Genomic DNA, 19,603 nt, shown 5'->3' with positions numbered 1-19,603 from the left:
ACCATGTAGATTGTGTGATCATGATGGCACTTATGTTGTAAAAATCTAATTTACTAATGTTTCATCTTTCTCATATGTTTTTGTTGTAGTTCAAGACAAATTATTATTCTTAATTTTCAAATAATCCCAAAGTGAAAAGCATAAAACATGCTGACTCTTACCTTTGGAGATTGCTGGTTCTATCAATGGAAAAGCAAAAAACAACAATGCTGTGCAAGAAAGTAGCACCAACCTAAATCATACTTGATGGTAGTGTTGCTGTTAAGTGTAGTTATTTAATATGTCCACTAGATGGCAGACTAGACCAGTACAAGGTAAAAACCTTATTGGGTTGGTCGGGACTCCTCCCAGAGAGGAGGACGTGTTCTCCACCAAGCGAAACAAAGAGATTAGACGGTGAGAGAGGAGATCACGACGACCATTTAGTTGACTGCTCTGTCTGCCGATTTTGTTTATTCTATTTTGGATATCTCTTTTCGGACGGTATTGGACCCTCCTTTCTTCGTGCCTTACGTGGATGTATGGAATGATGCATGCTGCGGGAAGATGGAGCTCAGTGCGGATGTTTGTGCTCTTCGTGCTGCTGGAGTGTTACTGGGAAGCGGTGTGCGGCCAGCTCTCTTACTCCGTGGCGGAGGAGGTGAAAGTGGGCACCGTTGTGGGAAATGTTGCTAAGGATTTGAGCCTCAACGTCCACGATTTGGAGTCCCGCATGTTTCAGATCGTTGCGGGGGGCAGGAGGAAATATGTGGAGGTAAACCTAAAGACTGGTGTCCTCTACGTGAATGAGAGAATAGATCGAGAGGAACTGTGTGGAGACCAGGCCAAATGTTCACTCGGTGTGGAGGCAGTGATTAATAATCCTTTAAAACTGTACCGGATTGAAATTATAATATTGGATGTAAATGACAATTATCCTTCGTTCCAAATCGACCTTCTGGTTTTGAATATTAGTGAGACAACAGCAGCTGGAGCAAAATTCCCTCTGCATGCAGCTTATGATGCAGACGTTGGTAAAAATACAGTAAATTCATACAAGCTCAGCCACAATGAACATTTTGTGCTGGAGACACAAAAAGATGGAAGAGAATCAGCAGAATTAGTGCTTCAGAGGCCTTTAGACCGTGAAAAACAGCCCACTATCACACTCACATTGACTGCTATTGATGGAGGAACACCAGCTAAATCAGGCACTATGACTATTGTTGTTAATGTGTTGGATATTAATGATAATGCTCCTGTATTTAGCAAAAGTCTGTACAAAGCTACCATATATGAGAATATTAAAGTTGGTACATCAATAATAACACTAAATGCTACTGATTTGGACGCAGGACCAAATGGTCAGGTCTTCTATTCCTTCAGTGTAGGGGGGAGAGGGAAACAAACAAATATGTTTTCTATTGATGAAAAAACTGGTACAGTAACAAACAAACAAAGTATTGACTTTGAGGAAACCAATGCATTTGAGCTAAGAGTACAAGCTAGTGATGGAGGCTCTTCTCCCTTAACCTCTCATACCAAATTATTAATAGAAGTTTTAGATGTCAATGACAATGCCCCTGAAATTACAGTGACATCATTGTTAAACACAGTGAAAGAAGATGCAAGTATTGGCACCGCCATTGCAATCGTCTCTGTGTTGGACAAAGATGGAGGTAAAAATGGTCTGGTGCACAGTAAAATTAACAACAATGTGCCTTTTAAACTGGAGTCCAATTATAAGAATTCCTATTCTTTAGTTGTCGATGGTCCTCTTGACAGAGAGAGTGTATCTATGTACAATATCAGCATCACTGCAACCGATGAAGGAAGCCCACCTCTGTCCAGCACCAGTGTAGTTTATGTTCATGTTTCTGATGTTAATGACAACCCCCCTCGCTTCCCAGAGGCCCCCATTAATGTTTACATTAAAGAAAATAGCCCCCCTGGAGAATTAATTCATAGAGTGACCGCAGTAGATGACGACATTGATGAAAATGGCCGAGTAAGTTACTCCTTTGTACAAAGTAGCACCGACTCCATGCCGCTAACTACAATGATCAACATCAACTCCGAGACTGGAGATATAGTCAGTTTGCAGTCCTTTGACTACGAGAAGCTAAAGACCTTCCAGTTCAAAGTCCAGGCCACAGACTCTGGAGTTCCCACGCTCAGCAGCAACGTGACCGTGAACGTTTTCATCCTGGATGAGAACGACAACAGTCCCACCATCCTGGCGCCCTATTCCGAGCACAGCTCCGTTAACAGCGAGAGCATCCCCTATTCTGCCGAAGCGGGATACTTTGTGGCAAAGATCAGGGCTGTAGATGCAGACTCTGGATACAATGCACTGCTCTCCTATCACCTGTCTGAGCCCAAAGGCAACAACAACCTCTTCCGGATGGGAACCAGCACCGGGGAGATCCGCACCAAGAGGAGAATGAGTGACAATGACCTGAAAAGTCACCCCTTGGTGGTGTTGGTTTGTGATCATGGAGAAGCCTCCCTGTCAGCTACTGTGTCTATTGATGTGGTGGTGCTTGAAAGCACAGCTGACATCCACACTCCGTTCAGACATGTGCCCATAAAGGAGGAGACCTTCTCGGATTTACACTTGTATCTCCTCATCGCCATTGTGGCCGTGTCCCTCATCTTTCTGCTCAGCCTCATCACCTTAGTAGCCGTCAGATGCCACAGACAGACAGACGGCACTTTGGGCAGGTACGGGGCCCCGATGATCACCACCCATCCTGACGGGAGCTGGTCTTACTCCAAAGCTACTCAGCAGTATGACGTGTGTTTCAGCTCAGACACGCTCAAGAGCGATGTGGTGGTTTTCCCGGCACCTTTTCCACCTGTAGATGCTGAACTGATCAGTATTAACGGAGGAGACACCTTTACCAGGACTCAGACTTTACCTAACTCTGACAAGGTAAGCATACTGTTAATTCAAGGGTGCTTTACTATACAATAATAGTAAAAGTATAATGTGCTAGTATTTTGTTCCATGGATGTTGTTTGAGACTGGCTGTCAAAGAGACTATGGATTTATAGTCTATTATTATTAATTATCAGGGGATGTGGTTCGGAAATGAAAGGTGTGTAGATATTAAATGTTAGTGCCCTCTGTCAAAGGTGAAGTGTTGTTTGGATCCTTATTGTTATCTGAAGTATATTCTGAATACTTCCTACAACCCAAAAGGGTTGGTAATCATTGAACATGTCCTGACAGATACGTCATAAGACAGTATAGTTTATAGTTTATATAGTTTATTATATACTGTTGTGTTGACTGGTAGTAATAGCATAGACAATGATGTGCAGAAAAGTCATCAATTTTTCTTAAAGAAGGATTTTCTCAGAAGTCGACACTCCATAGTATATTGAAGCGCTATCCGTGGTGCTGAAATACAGTACATGCAGTCTTTGACGTTTGATTGTTATTTTTAAGTTATGTGCATATATTTTCGGCCTAATCTTTTTCTATTTTGTATTGGCAATGTCAAGAAAATGAAAAAAGCCAAGTTTAACAAGGAGAAACAATTAAAAAAGGATTGTAAATCGCGTTTGAATGAGAAACAACAAGCAGAGTTGGTGTTTTTTTTTTCTGTAGATCCAATTTTACAATCTTTGCCTTTAATGTTGCACTTCTCCACAACAGTCACAAGATGGCGCTGTAGACCGTGTAAAAAAATACCGACCTCTGACGTGCAGAAAATCTTTCTAAAAACGACAACGTCATAAGTGGGTTGTGTCCAGCGTCAACTCAGTCAAGGCGAGCCCCACGCAAGGGAACATCAGTGCGTGTGGATACATAAACGGATACATGCTTGTATTTTGTTTGCCTCTTTGTGGATCTACCAACGACAAAAACGCAATCGATGTTATTTTTTGACTCGCTATGGCTTCTCGTGAACAATGGATTCCGATCGGGGATCTCTTTTTCATTCTGCTTTGTCTGTGCGGCTGGACCACGGCTCAGATATCCTACTCTATCTCGGAGGAGGCACACAAAGGGACGGCGGTGGGGAACCTCGCAAAGGATTTAAACCTCAGCGTGCAGCAACTCCAATCCACGGGTCTGCAGATCACATCCTCGTATAAAAAACGCTATTTCGACATTGATCTCCAAACTGGAATATTGGCCGTTAGCGAGAGAATAGACAGAGAGGAGCTGTGTCCGAATGTGGCGAAATGCTCTTTAAACATAGAAGCCGCATTGAGTAATCCACGCAGGCTTCATCGAATCGAGGTAGTGATTAATGACGTCAATGACAACGCGCCGGTTTTTATGGAGGAAATAACAACAATAGATATGTCAGAACATTCTTTTCTCGGGGAGAGACATCCTCTGCCAATAGCCCACGATGCAGACGTGGGTGTAAACTCCGTGAAAACCTATAAACTAAACCAGAATGAGTATTTTGTTTTGGATGTACAAAGCAACAGTGATAGTGTATCTGCAGAGTTAATACTACAAAAGGCATTGGATCGAGAAAAGCAGGCTGTAGTTGACCTGATACTCACCGCCATGGATGGGGGGAAACCTCCCAAATCTGGGACTGTACAATTAAAAATAAACGTCCTTGATGTCAACGATAATTCTCCAGTTTTTAGCAAATCTCTTTACAAGGTCCAAGTTGTTGAAAATGCCGATATTGGCGCCGCGCTGTTAACGCTATCGGCTACCGATTTAGACGATGGCGTTAATGGGCAACTCATGTATTCATTCGCCGAAAGGGGGCGTTTTAACCCGGATGATAAGTTTGCTTTGAATGAAAACACTGGAGAAATCAGCGTAAAGGGCGGAATTAATTATGAAGAAACTCAAGCATACGAGATTCGTGTTCAAGTGCGGGACAAAGGTACCCCGCCTCGTTTGGCGCACGGCAAAGTTTTAGTGGAAGTCATCGACGTGAATGACAACGCACCGGAAATCACAGTGTCATCACTTATGAGTCCGGTAAAAGAGGACGCTGAGATAGGCACGGCTGTTGCTATGGTGACGGTGACTGATAGAGACGGTGGTAAAAACGGTCAAACGACGTGCAAAATTTCTGCATCGGTGCCGTTTGTTTTAAAGTCGAACTATAAAAATTACTACTCGTTGTTAGTGAACGGACCTCTCGACAGAGAGGAGCTTTCACAGTATCTTATAACACTAACAGCTACTGATGAAGGAAGTCCGAATCTGTCCACGACCAGCGTCATCACTATTCAGGTTTCGGACGTTAATGACAACCCACCTCGATTCATGGAGCCTGTCATTTATGTTTACCTAAAGGAGAACAGTCCAGTCGGAACCACTATTTACACTCTGACATCTACAGATGCGGATTCAGTGGAAAATGCAAAAGCAGCTTATCACTTGATTGACAGCTCTTCTAAAACTACACAAAGCGCTTCGATGATCAATATCAACTCCGAGACTGGAGATATAGTCAGTTTGCAGTCCTTTGACTACGAGAAGCTAAAGACCTTCCAGTTCAAAGTCCAGGCCACAGACTCCGGTGTTCCTGCGCTCAGCAGCAACGTGACCGTGAACGTTTTCATCCTGGATGAGAACGACAACAGTCCCACCATCCTGGCGCCCTATTCCGAGCACAGCTCCGTTAACAGCGAGAGCATCCCCTATTCTGCCGAAGCGGGATACTTTGTGGCAAAGATCAGGGCTGTAGATGCAGACTCTGGATACAATGCACTGCTCTCCTATCACCTGTCTGAGCCCAAAGGCAACAACAACCTCTTCCGGATGGGAACCAGCACCGGGGAGATCCGCACCAAGAGGAGAATGAGTGACAATGACCTGAAAAGTCACCCCTTGGTGGTGTTGGTTTGTGATCATGGAGAAGCCTCCCTGTCAGCTACTGTGTCTATTGATGTGGTGGTGCTTGAAAGCACAGCTGACATCCACACTCCGTTCAGACATGTGCCCATAAAGGAGGAGACCTTCTCGGATTTACACTTGTATCTCCTCATCGCCATTGTGGCCGTGTCCCTCATCTTTCTGCTCAGCCTCATCACCTTAGTAGCCGTCAGATGCCACAGACAGACAGACGGCACTTTGGGCAGGTACGGGGCCCCGATGATCACCACCCATCCTGACGGGAGCTGGTCTTACTCCAAAGCTACTCAGCAGTATGACGTGTGTTTCAGCTCAGACACGCTCAAGAGCGATGTGGTGGTTTTCCCGGCACCTTTTCCGCCTGTAGATGCTGAACTGATCAGTATTAACGGAGGAGACACCTTTACCAGGACTCAGACTTTACCTAACTCTGACAAGGTAGGCTGAAATGGAGTTTTCTTGATGTTATTGGTTCATCCTTTGCAGTACGAGAAGCAACTTGTAAATAACGTCTGGGTGAATTGGAATCATATGGTTACTTCTTTCCCACTTTTTCACCATGTCTGACATTATTTTGGTCACGTATGAGCTGAGTAGTTGACTTATGGACATGATCCATACGATCCACTAACTATCACGGGATAGAAGAACCACAGTTTTTTATCTTGTTTGGACTTTAAGATATTTTGAGGCTATAAATCATGAATCGGTTGGTATCAATAATTTGAATATTTGAGTGTTTGAGTTGTGAAATATTGCTTCTAGTCTTGGTTGTCTGTGGTGCTATCTTTGCTAGATATATTATTGAGACCATTTTACTTGTTGGAGGGGGGGAAAAAAATCTGAAAATGACACTGTCCGTGGTGCTGACCTTCTGTTTGTGCTATTTTGTGGGGTCCTTGTGTGTTAAAGTATGAAATTGTTGTTCCAAGTTGTAGCAATAGTTTAATTGAAAATAGAAGTCATGTTTCTGATATGCTGTTATTACTTCTGCAAAGTACAGGCGCAGTATTGAGGTTATGTTTTTGCTGATATGTATCTCTTTGTTTGTTTGTGTTCAAAATCACTTGAAAATTTCTCAATGGATTTGGATGAAATTTTCAGGAATTGTCAGAAATTGTTATTTTTATTTTGGTATGAATAACAATATGGGGGGAACTATGGTGTTTGCCGAAGGTCTGCGCTCTCTGAGTGTTTCTCTTGTTTGTTTATTTTGTATTTTTTTGCAATGCCATCAACCATAATGCTGTATTTCATATACAGGAATTAAGTTCTATGTCCAAAGAGCAATAACTATTTGCTTAATATGCCAAGCTGATTTTTCCATCGGGCCCACAATTCCTATCTGCACCACTGCATACGATGCTTACAAATAAATTTGCTTTAGAAATCAACACCAAGCATTTTATTACTGTCCTACATAAAAACATCAATATTAATATTTGGACATTCAAACATGAAATAGAAAACAGGGCAATTAAAATAAAGCATATTTCATAACCAGTATGACTTACAAAGTAGTACTATTTGTAGTAAATTCACATTTGGTGTGCACTAAAAATATATTTGCATCAGTTCTGGTGAAATATAAGATTTGGCATTTTTAATATGATTTCGTTGGTCTGTAGCTTTGTAACAGTAAAGACTGACTTACCTCCAAATCACCACAAGGGGTCGCAGTAGACTGTAGATACGAGAGTGCCCACTTATTCAAAGTCCTTCCTGTATGGGAACAAAAAAAAAGAAATCGTCATCAGTCAGCACTTCATACGCACAGAAGACGCACCGAAGCCTCGACAGCAACACGACTCGGATGACTGATATCCACGGGTGGATAAATGATAGCAAGATTTGGGTTCATTTTGCTTGCACCGACGATGAGGACGCGTCAACAAAAAAGACACCATGTCTGGATTCATCTTGTGCTTCTTTTTATTTCCGACTCGGCCGCTTCGCAGTTGTCCTACTCGATGAACGAGGAGGTGAACAAAGGCTTCGTGGTGGGGAACATCGCTAAGGATTTAAACCTTAACATCCAGGAGCTGGACACCAGAGATCTACGAGTGGTTTCGAGCTACAGTAAAGAGTATTTTAATGTGAATTTACAGACGGGGAACATATTTGTCAAGGAAAGAATAGACAGGGAGGAGCTTTGCGCTAACCTAGCGAAATGCTCCTTGAGGATCCAAGCTGTGTTAAACAATCCGATGACAGCACATCGCGTTGAGGTCAGTGTTTTGGATATTAACGACAATTCGCCTGCTTTTATTGAAAAGGCATACTCTTTGGACATATCCGAATCAGCCATCCAGGGAGAGCGCTACCTTCTCCCGGTGGCTGTGGACGCAGACATTGGCGCTAACTCGGTGAGGAGCTACAAGCTCAGCAGCAACGAACACTTCACGCTTGACGTGCAGAGCGGAGGAGACCACGGCGTGTCTGCGGAACTGGTGCTGCATAAAGCTTTAGACCGGGAGAAGCAGTCTCTCATATCGCTCACCCTGACCGCTGTAGACGGAGGCAAACCGCCTAAATCTGGTTCTTTACAGATACGCGTAAATGTGCTGGATGTCAACGACAATGTGCCCACTTTTAGTAAATCGCTGTATAAAGTTCGTGTGAGTGAAGACGCCCCACCGGGCTCCGTTGTAATCAAATTAAACGCCACAGATTTAGACGAGGGCATGAACAGTAAGATATTATATTCTTTAATTAAAAGAGGCAATAATGATCCATCCAATGTTTTTAATTTAAATACAGAAACAGGAGAAATCACAGTGAAAGGTACTTTAAATTACGAAGAAACTCCTGCCTATGAGGTCAGAGTTCAAGCAATGGATCAGGGAACTGTTCCCCGTAGTGCTCATGCTAAGCTACTAATAGAGATCATTGACGTGAATGACAACGCCCCGGAAATAACAGTAACGTCACTGAATACTCCAATAAAAGAGAACGCGGAATTGGGCACAATAGTTGCTTTGGTTACCGTGAGCGATAAGGATGGGGGTAACAATGGTGTAACCAATTGTCAGGTACTTGGATCCGCTCCGTTTAAGCTCAAATCTAACTACAAAAATGATTATTCTTTAGTAGTGGATGGAGCACTAGACAGAGAAAACACTTCTCTTTACAATGTCTCCATTTTAGCCACAGATGAAGGAAGTCCTCCTTTGTCTACTAGCAGGATCATTACTGTTCATGTTTCTGATGTTAATGACAACGCACCTCATTTTAAGGAGCCTCTTATTAATGTGTACGTTAAAGAAAATAGTCCAGCAGGATCTTCGCTTTGTTCTATAAATGCACTTGATCCGGATTTGGATGCTAATGCTAAAGTGTCCTACAGATTATTGGATAGTTATCCTGGAAATACTCCGATAACGTCACTACTAAACATCAACTCCGAGACTGGAGATATAGTCAGTTTGCAGTCCTTTGACTACGAGAAGCTAAAGACCTTCCGGTTCAAAGTCCAGGCCACAGACTCTGGAGTTCCTCCGCTGAGCAGCAACGTGACCGTGAACGTTTTCATCCTGGATGAGAACGACAACAGTCCCACCATCCTGGCGCCCTATTCCGAGCACAGCTCCGTTAACAGCGAGAGCATCCCCTATTCTGCCGAAGCGGGATACTTTGTGGCAAAGATCAGGGCTGTAGATGCAGACTCTGGATACAATGCACTGCTCTCCTATCACCTGTCTGAGCCCAAAGGCAACAACAACCTCTTCCGGATGGGAACCAGCACCGGGGAGATCCGCACCAAGAGGAGAATGAGTGACAATGACCTGAAAAGTCACCCCTTGGTGGTGTTGGTTTGTGATCATGGAGAAGCCTCCCTGTCAGCTACTGTGTCTATTGATGTGGTGGTGCTTGAAAGCACAGCTGACATCCACACTCCTTTCAGACATGTGCCCATAAAGGAGGAGACCTTCTCGGATTTACACTTGTATCTCCTCATCGCCATTGTGGCCGTGTCCCTCATCTTTCTGCTCAGCCTCATCACCTTAGTAGCCGTCAGATGCCACAGACAGACAGACGGCACTTTGGGCAGGTACGGGGCCCCGATGATCACCACCCATCCTGACGGGAGCTGGTCTTACTCCAAAGCTACTCAGCAGTATGACGTGTGTTTCAGCTCAGACACGCTCAAGAGCGATGTGGTGGTTTTCCCGGCACCTTTTCCACCTGTAGATGCTGAACTGATCAGTATTAACGGAGGAGACACCTTTACCAGGACTCAGACTTTACCTAACTCTGACAAGGTAGGCTGAAATTGTGGTTTTCTAATATATATTTTTTATATCCTGTTGATTATTGCAAAGAGTTCTAACAATCCTTGCTGATTTGAACCTGTTTGAATGAGAAGTCTGCTACTTTGTTTGGTGTGCTAATTGTTAGCTCTGGCATTATTAGTGTAGTGGTTCATGTAAATGACGATCAGTTGGCAGCCTGTGACTGGCACCTACTAGGATGTAGTTTTTATTCATATCAGGGTTTTGACCAGAAGGCCTACTATATGACAGGAAACTGAATGTGCTTCAGGGAAAGTATTGCTGCTGTCCTTGGTGCTGAATGTTAATGTACAATAGAAAAGCTTGCTTGCTTTCAGCTTAAAACTTCATTAGCATTCATATTCATAACAAAAACAATACTGTTTCACTATAGTAGAAATCAGAGACCACAACAGATTATTTCCTTATAAGAAAACAAATATCGATGTTGGGATTTGATGAAGAATAAATCACGAGTGAACTGGTGAAACTGTATGGGTGGAATTGTTCCTGGTTTTAAAACCCAATTCTTAGTAAATTGCTTTGTTTTGTGGGTGCTGTGTTTTTAAAACCGTATATTGTCATACCAAAATTAAACGCTAGAGGTCGCAGTAGACCGCCACTTGGTGTAAACTCGCAGTCGCCACCTTCCTGTGGCTACGTCATGAAACAAATCACATTGTGCTCGGAGCCACGAAGACGATGACATAAAGACGAGAACGCGAGTGTGTGGATGAAGTGGACTATCGGGCACTGTTTTGTGGAATAAAAATGTTCCCGACTGTGGAATCCGTGGGAAGAGCGATGCTTGTTAAACGGAACCGGATACGTCTTTGCTGGTTGTTCATGGCGCTTTTATGGAAATGCTGCACTGCTCAGATATCCTACTCGATTTCCGAGGAGATGGACAAAGGAACCGTGGTGGGCAACGTCGCGAAGGATTTAAACATCAACGTCAGGGACTTACAAACCAGAGATCTCACTGTGGTGTCCGGTTACAGTAAGGAATATTTCAAGACCAATTTCCGTACGGGGGAGCTTTATGTTGCGGAGAGAATAGACCGTGAGGAGCTGTGTCCCAAGTCGGTAAAATGCACTCTCAATCTAGAAGCTCTTCTGAAGAACCCGATGGGGCTTCATCGAATTGAGGTGACTGTTCATGATTTAAACGACAATGCACCTCGCTTCGTGGAGGAGTCCCACTCAATTAACATTTCGGAATCATCCCCCACAGGGGAGCATTTCTTACTCCCACTCGCGTTGGACTCAGATACTGCTGGTAATTCCATTAAAACCTACAAATTGACTCCAAATGAGTATTTCTCTCTGGATGTGCAGGGCGGTGGCGAGCATAGTGTATCTGCTGAGTTGGTGTTGCTAAAAGCTTTAGACCGAGAAAAACAAGCCACAGTGAAGTTAACACTCAGTGCTATAGATGGAGGAAAGCCTCCTAAAACTGGAACACTGGAGTTAAATGTAAATGTCCTGGATGTTAATGATAACACTCCATCTTTTAGTCAAGGACTTTATAAAGCCCGAGTCAAAGAAAACGCCCTGCCTGGGTCTTTGGTGCTTCAGCTGAGTGCATCAGATTTAGACGAAGGTGACAACGGGAAGCTGGTGTTTGGGTTTGTTAAACGTGCACATTTTGACCCCGCAGATGTGTTTTTAATTGACGCAGAAACGGGTGAAATCACAGTTAAAGACCATTTGGACTATGAGGCACAAGCAGCCTATGATATTCATGTCCAGGCTACAGATAAAGGTCCATATCCTCGGAGGGCTAATGCTAAACTACTGGTGGAGGTTCTCGACGTGAACGACAATGCACCGGAAATCGTAGTGACATCACTCATGAACCCAGTTAAAGAAGACGCCGACATAGGAAGCGTTGTGGCTTTAGTGACAGTCACTGATAAAGATGGAGGAAAGAACGGCAACACTCAGTGTAAAATTGCTGCTTCTACACCCTTTAAGCTTAAATCTAATTATAAAAATTACTACTCATTAGTTGTGGATGGCCTAATTGACAGGGAACAATGCTCTTTGTATGATATCACTATTGTGGCAACCGATGAAGGGAGTCCGCCTCTATCTAGCAGCAGCGTTATCACTATCCGAGTGTCTGACGTTAACGATAACGCGCCGCATTTCTCTGAAACAATTACAAATATTTACGTCAAAGAAAATAGTCCTGTGGGAGTCAGCATCAGCAGAGTAATTGCTGGAGATTCCGATATCAACGAGAATGCAAGAGTGACCTACGCTTTACTGGGAGATGCAAACGGGATTCCAGTAACATCAGTTATGAACATCAACTCCGAGACTGGAGATATAGTCAGTTTGCAGTCTTTCGACTACGAGAAGCTAAAGACCTTCCAGTTCAAAGTCCAGGCCACAGACTCCGGTGTTCCTGCGCTCAGCAGCAACGTGACCGTGAACGTTTTCATCCTGGATGAGAACGACAACAGTCCCACCATCCTGGCGCCCTATTCCGAGCACAGCTCCGTTAACAGCGAGAGCATCCCCTATTCTGCCGAAGCGGGATACTTTGTGGCAAAGATCAGGGCTGTAGATGCAGACTCTGGATACAATGCACTGCTCTCCTATCACCTGTCTGAGCCCAAAGGCAACAACAACCTCTTCCGGATGGGAACCAGCACCGGGGAGATCCGCACCAAGAGGAGAATGAGTGACAATGACCTGAAAAGTCACCCCTTGGTGGTGTTGGTTTGTGATCATGGAGAAGCCTCCCTGTCAGCTACTGTGTCTATTGATGTGGTGGTGCTTGAAAGCACAGCTGACATCCACACTCCGTTCAGACATGTGCCCATAAAGGAGGAGACCTTCTCGGATTTACACTTGTATCTCCTCATCGCCATTGTGGCCGTGTCCCTCATCTTTCTGCTCAGCCTCATCACCTTAGTAGCCGTCAGATGCCACAGACAGACAGACGGCACTTTGGGCAGGTACGGGGCCCCGATGATCACCACCCATCCTGACGGGAGCTGGTCTTACTCCAAAGCTACTCAGCAGTATGACGTGTGTTTCAGCTCAGACACGCTCAAGAGCGATGTGGTGGTTTTCCCGGCACCTTTTCCACCTGTAGATGCTGAACTGATCAGTATTAACGGAGGAGACACCTTTACCAGGACTCAGACTTTACCTAACTCTGACAAGGTAGGCTGAAATGGAGTTTTCTTGATGTTATTGGTTCATCCTTTGCAGTACGAGAAGCAACTTGTAAATAACGTCTGGGTGAATTTGAATCATATGGTTACTTCTTTCCCACTTTTTCACCATGTCTGACATTATTTTGGTCACGTATGAGCCGAGTAGTTGACTTATGGACATGATCTATACGATCCACTGATGGTGCATCACAGGATGGAAGAACCACAGTTTTTTTTTTATGTTGTTTGGACTTTAAGATATTTCGAGGCTATAAATCAAGAAGCGGTTGGTATCAATAATTTGAATATTTGAGTGTTTGAGTTGTGAAATATTGCTTCTAGTCTTGGTTGTCTTTGCTAGACATATTATTGAGACCATTTTACTTGTTGGAGGGGAAAAAAACTAACTGAAAATGACACTGTCCGTGGTGCTGACCTTCTGTTTGTGCTATTTTGTGGGGTCCTTGTGTGTTAAAGTATGAAATTGTTGTTCCAAGTTGTAGCAATAGTGTAACTGAAAATAGAAGTCGTGTTTCTGATATGCTGTTATTACTTCTGCAAAGTACAGGCGCAGTATTGAGGTTATGTTTTTGCTGATATTTATCTTTTTGTTTGTGTTCAAAATAACTTGAAAATTTCTCAATGAATTTGGATTAAATTTTCAGGAATTGTCAGAAATGGGATATGGAAGACCTGTTTAAATATTGGGGGGGATCGGGATCCCTGTCTGGATCCAGGAATGTTTTGAATTTCGAGACATATAGGACCATTTTTGACATTTGCGCATATAACGCCACAAAAAAATGGTAAGCGCACTTGGGTTTGAGTTGTGAATATTGCTTCTAGTCTTGGTTGTCTGTGGTGGTTTTCCCGGCACCTTTTCCACCTTTAGATGCGGAACTGATCAGTATTAACGGAGGAGACACCTTTACCAGGACTCAGACTTTACCCAACTCCGAGAAGGTAATGATACGATCTGCTCCGGCCTCCTGATGCAAGTACAGTACAATTGCCTTGGTTTGTCTTGCTCTAACTCATTGAAATATTTTATGTTTGACTGTAACAAAACATAATATGAAGGTAGATGGTCAAGCAAATTGGTATAAAGGCTATGTTTGGCAGGGGGAAAGGGGGGGTACATAAGACTTGGGGTCAACCTTCTGTTTGTTAGCAGGAACTGTAGTTTTTACAACTCCAAAAATATGAAAATGACTGTATGGGATAGAGGATAATGTACATATGTAAAAGTAAGACTAGGAGTTTTTGTGATAAATGTGTATTTTGGTATCAATTCATAGTGTTGTACTATTTGTGCAAGATTGACCTTGTAGAAAAGTATCATTTTTTACCACTAGATGTCGCACTCGGCTCACAGACGCTCCCCTCTTTTGTCCGTGTTGGAAGATGGGGCGTGATTCTTTGTTCGTCATGACTAAAACTCATTATTTCGTGGTCTGACTCCGAAGTCTTAAAATGTTACTGACGGAGTAAAACATTCTGGTGCTATCTGTCGAAGAAACTTGGGAAAAAAATAATGAAACCAGAGGACAATTCCCGTTTTTGGATGTATTATTTCTTGCCTTTGTTTCATATATGGAGTGTGGTATCCGCACAGATTGTCTATTCCGTGACAGAGGAGTCGAATCCCGGTATTGCAGTGGGGAATTTAGCGAAGGACCTGCACTTGGATGTACAGGATTTGGAATTCCGAGGTTTACAAATAACTGGACCGAACGCCAGGTATTTGGAGGTGAACACTAAGACCGGGATACTTACTGTGAAGGACAGAATCGACCGAGAGGAGCTGTGCTCTCGCCGTTTAAAGTGCTCTTTGGAGGTGGAAGCCATTACGAACGCGCCTCTCAATCTTTACCGTTTTGAGGTGAAAATTGTGGATATAAATGACAACGCGCCGTATTTCCGACAACCTGAGATTGTTCTAAATGTGTCTGAATTGGCTTTTCCCGGAGAAAGATTTACTTTGCTTAAGGCGTTTGACGCAGACGTTGGCGGTTATTCAGTAAAAAGCTACAAACTCAGCCAAAATGAGCATTTTTCCTTGGATGTGCAGAATCCCGGTGAGCAATCTATGTCTGCGGAATTGTTGCTGCAAAAAGCTCTGGACCGCGAGAAACAGTCGGTGATAAAACTCACCTTGACGGCTCTGGACGGAGGAAAACCTGCTAAGTCAGGAACGTTGCAGGTCATTATTAATGTACAAGATGTTAATGATAATATTCCCATTTTTGACAAGGTGCTATACAAAGGCACCGTGGCTGAAAATGCACCCAATGGCGCAATCATTTTGTCCGTGAATGCTCGTGATTTCGACGTGGGTCATAACGGGGAAATTGAATATTCTATTATTAATCACGACGGTGATAATGACGTTGATAAATTTGCTATTGATTCAACTACAGGGGAAATAACAGTTAATGGTGATTTAGACCACGAAAGAAACAATGCCGTGGAAATCAGAGTACAAGCAAAAGACAAGGGTTTGAATCCCAGGGCGTCGCATTGTAAAGTTCTTATCGAAATAATCGACGTTAATGATAATGCACCGGAAATATCAGTGACGTCATTAGTCGATGTAGTGAGGGAGGATGCGCCCCTTGACACAATGGTCGGACTCTTAACAGTGAAAGACAACGACGCGGGGAAAAATGGCGTCGTTGACGTCAGAATAATGGAGGCCGTACCTTTCAAAATAAAAAACACATACAAAAATCATTATTCATTGGTAGTAAACGGAGTTTTGGATAGAGAGCAAATTTCTAAATATGATATTACAATAACTGCATCTGATGAAGGGGTCCCTTCGCTTTCCAGTACAAATATAATTACTGTTCATGTTTCTGATGTTAACGACAACGCACCCCGCTTTGGAGACTCTGTGATTAATATTTTTATTAAAGAGAACCGTCCCGCTGGTGAAGTTGTATACACCATGAGCGCAGATGATGCAGATGTAAGCGAAAATGCTAAAATATCATTTTCAATAATGAATGCTAATCATCTCAAAGAGGATGTAGCGAGATTAAATATTAACATCAACTCCGAGACTGGAGATATAGTCAGTTTGCAGTCCTTTGACTACGAGAAGGTAAAAACCTTCCAGTTCAAAGTCCAGGCCACAGACTCCGGTGTTCCCGCGCTCAGCAGCAACGTGACCGTGAACGTTTTCATCCTGGATGAGAACGACAACAGTCCCACCATCCTGGCGCCCTATTCCGAGCACAGCTCCGTTAACAGCGAGAGCATCCCCTATTCTGCCGAAGCGGGATACTTTGTGGCAAAGATCAGGGCTGTAGATGCAGACTCTGGATACAATGCACTGCTCTCCTATCACCTGTCTGAGCCCAAAGGCAACAACAACCTCTTCCGGATGGGAACCAGCACCGGGGAGATCCGCACCAAGAGGAGAATGAGTGACAATGACCTGAAAAGTCACCCCTTGGTGGTGTTGGTTTGTGATCATGGAGAAGCCTCCCTGTCAGCTACTGTGTCTATTGATGTGGTGGTGCTTGAAAGCACAGCTGACATCCACACTCCGTTCAGACATGTGCCCATAAAGGAGGAGACCTTCTCGGATTTACACTTGTATCTCCTCATCGCCATTGTGGCCGTGTCCCTCATCTTTCTGCTCAGCCTCATCACCTTAGTAGCCGTCAGATGCCACAGACAGACAGACGGCACTTTGGGCAGGTACGGGGCCCCGATGATCACCACCCATCCTGACGGGAGCTGGTCTTACTCCAAAGCTACTCAGCAGTATGACGTGTGTTTCAGCTCAGACACGCTCAAGAGCGATGTGGTGGTTTTCCCGGCACCCTTTCCACCTGTAGACGCTGAACTGATCAGTATTAACGGAGGAGACACCTTTACCAGGACTCAGACTTTACCTAACTCTGACAAGGTGAGTTCAAATGTCCTGGAAGCATTAGCATTGCTCTTTTCCATTCAAGGCAGTATAAGGAGCTCTCCATGGTACTTGTTGTGAAGCAGGGACAAGTGTCTTAAAGGAGAACTGCAGTTTATTTGGAATTTTACCCATCATTCACAATCCTTATGTGAAACATGAACACATATTTGTGTACATTATAATGCCAGAAAACGAGTTAATATGAGCTAGCTAACAATGGTGGTAATACAGTTTCTTGCTGTAGTTTGATGATTTAAAAACTAAGCATCAAAATACATATTTTCCCATGACAGCCGTTGTTAGCTAGCTCATATTAACTCGTATAATATGTGTTCATTTTTCATATAAGGATTGTGATTGATGGGCAAAATTCCCCAAAAAGTGCAGTTCCCCTTTAAAGGTGCAGTTTGAGCAGTTGAAAGTGATATAGTACTTTACCTTTGCAAGTCTTTGAAAAATTTAAAATGACATGGTTATTATTTCCAAACACCAGGGACATGTAGACATTAGATAAATTTGATAACAATTGTTATTTTTATTAGTAAACTGCAGCATCTTAGTGCATAAGTGTCAAAATTCACATAATAGCAGCATAATAAAACAACACATTTTGCCGTTTGACATTTTTATTTACTTATTATGCTCACATACGTGCCGCTGAGTGCAGGGGAGTTGGGGATGTTGGGCTTTTTGGGGGACACTTTGGGATGGAGGGTGGATGCCCTGTGGCCCCTTTGGGTCTGGCCTGGCTTAGGCATTAGCTGTTCAGTGTATGGGTGCTTTTTGTGCTGCTTGCTGGTTTGTTTTGGGGGGTTCCAACAGTCTGCCGGTTCCCTGTTTGGGGCTTCACAATGTGGAGGTCATGGTGTTGAGATGTGGTTGGCGTGATGACATGGACTGTTTGAATGGCGGGTCTCATTGAACCATCACAGTAGTTTGCCGATGGGCTGTGGGGCTTTGGACGTGTGCATTCGGGAGGTTAGGAGGGTGGGGCACTTTAGCTTTATACTGGGGTTTCACCTGGGGGGGGGGGGGGGGGGGGGGTCTTTGTGAGCCGTACAGTATATGTTGAACAAAGTACTGAACACATTCATGAGCAATTGCTGTGATATGGAGACACAATGTAATTAAATACACATTTACTTGTACTACTGTAAGTTATTTGTAAGTCCTTCATACTCACATTCAACTGAAGTGACGACATATTTGGCTCCAAAAAACGCGCGGGAATTCCACCAGAGGTCCACTGTCCGTACGTGTGTCAAACCCATCTCACGGATTTAAGCCGATTTAAAGCGAAATGCTGAATAAAAACAACCTCACTGGAGGTTAAATATGAATAATATACGTTAGTTATTACTGTTTCGAAGTGTTTGTTCATAAAAAAAAATACACATCCACCAGCGGTACGGGTATCCACATCAGACTGGCAAAGAGAGCCGGTACATTTTCTTCGACTTAAATACAAGCTATTTGTGCTCATTACTGCCCCCTGTGGCAGAATGCGTCACTGCAATTCCTGTCATTACGTTGTCTCATCAACACTGCTGTAGCTATAACAAATGGGTTTGATTCTTGTGAGTACATTTCAGTTTTGTTACATGTTAAATTGTGTCTGTACTGCATTAAGGTTTATTACGGTAACTTGAAATTGCAACATTTTTATATTATTATTTTATATTATGTGATGATGACACTGTTACGATTCACTTTTGAGGCTTAGATGTTTTTTTTGTGGCGCTTCATTCATATGTTTACATATTACAATGAAGTATATACTTATATTGAGCTGTTTGATTATAAAAATACATTTGAGCTGTGAAATTTGACTATAAAAGAGTGATATCTATTGCATTTTGAGACTGTTGTTTTAGTAGTCAGTTTTGTCACATGTTAAATGTTTATTACGGTAACTTGAAATTGCAACATTTTCCTTTTTTGCAAGAGTATATTATATGATGATGACATTGTTATGATTCACATTGAGGCTTCGATTTTTTTTGTGGTGCTTCATTCATATGTTTACATATTACAATGAAGTATATACTTATATTGAGCTGTTTGATTAAAAAAAATACATTTTGAGCTGTGAAATTAGACTATAAAATAGTGATTCTATTGCATTTTGAGACTGTTATTTTATTTCAAGAAGACAGTGTTGGCTAGCAATTGATTTTCTCTAAGGTTTTTGTCATGTAAATGATAAAAAACAACATAATTGTACATATTCTGTTGTCATACTGTAGCAAAAGGTGGACAAGAACTCCAAAGCAGTGTACAGATTAGGCAGGATTGTCATTGTACAGTCATTGGGACGTTATAATGTGGCATAATTACAACAAAAAAATGCATTATGTGTATCTGGGCATGTCCTCACATCACTGATGTGCTCTGTGTTAGTCGTAGT

At 43.0% G+C, this 19,603-nt stretch overlaps 3 protein-coding genes, 1 long non-coding RNA gene and 1 pseudogene across 11 annotated transcripts in view; 4 read left to right on the top strand and 1 right to left on the bottom strand.

Moving 5' to 3' along the window:
• Nucleotides 1-19,603, top strand: part of LOC131110216 (protocadherin alpha-C2-like) — an 83,421-nt gene that overhangs the window by 37,019 nt on the left and 26,799 nt on the right. The window contains exon 1 of one of the 7 annotated variants that reach the window (XM_078788258.1): nucleotides 10,597-13,278. The exons of 4 other annotated variants lie outside the window; for them this stretch is intronic. In XM_078788258.1, the coding sequence (XP_078644384.1) occupies nucleotides 10,870-13,278 (2,409 nt within the window). In that variant the 5' untranslated portion in view covers nucleotides 10,597-10,869. Of the gene's footprint in view, nucleotides 1-10,596; nucleotides 13,279-14,579; nucleotides 17,191-19,603 lie in introns of those variants that run through there. 2 more of the 7 variants (XM_058063081.2, XM_058063086.2) reach the window with 2 other exon arrangements.
• LOC144894632 (protocadherin alpha-10 pseudogene) lies at nucleotides 81-2,987 on the top strand (annotated as a pseudogene).
• LOC144894633 (protocadherin alpha-2-like) lies at nucleotides 3,619-6,768 on the top strand. The gene has a single exon (XM_078788274.1). It carries the CDS (start codon nucleotides 3,884-3,886, stop codon nucleotides 6,272-6,274), a length of 2,391 nt encoding a protein of 796 aa, XP_078644400.1. The 5' UTR covers nucleotides 3,619-3,883; the 3' UTR covers nucleotides 6,275-6,768.
• On the top strand, nucleotides 7,659-10,505 carry LOC131110222 (protocadherin alpha-2-like). Of its 2 annotated transcripts, XM_078788259.1 has the most exons (2): nucleotides 7,659-9,878; nucleotides 9,963-10,505. In XM_078788259.1, the coding sequence occupies exons 1-2, from the start codon at nucleotides 7,666-7,668 to the stop codon at nucleotides 10,096-10,098; spliced, it is 2,349 nt and encodes a 782-aa protein (XP_078644385.1). In that variant the 5' UTR covers nucleotides 7,659-7,665; the 3' UTR covers nucleotides 10,099-10,505. The 2 variants fall into 2 exon arrangements, with proteins under 2 accessions (XP_078644385.1, XP_057919087.2); XM_058063104.2 differs by having other exon boundaries at nucleotides 7,685-10,502.
• LOC144894634 (uncharacterized) lies at nucleotides 17,973-18,625 on the bottom strand. The gene is made up of 2 exons (XR_013625284.1): nucleotides 18,380-18,625; nucleotides 17,973-18,216 (listed from the first exon to the last, which is right to left on the bottom strand). It is a non-coding gene; the product is annotated as an uncharacterized LOC144894634 (long non-coding RNA).

The sequence above is a fragment of the Doryrhamphus excisus genome, linkage group LG22 (assembly GCF_037039965.1).
Source record: "Doryrhamphus excisus strain RoL-2023G ecotype Guam linkage group LG22, RoL_Dexc_Guam_v1.1, whole genome shotgun sequence".
In the NCBI taxonomy this organism is placed as follows: domain Eukaryota; kingdom Metazoa; phylum Chordata; class Actinopteri; order Syngnathiformes; family Syngnathidae; genus Doryrhamphus; species Doryrhamphus excisus.
This window is presented reverse-complemented; position numbering and strand designations above follow the sequence as displayed.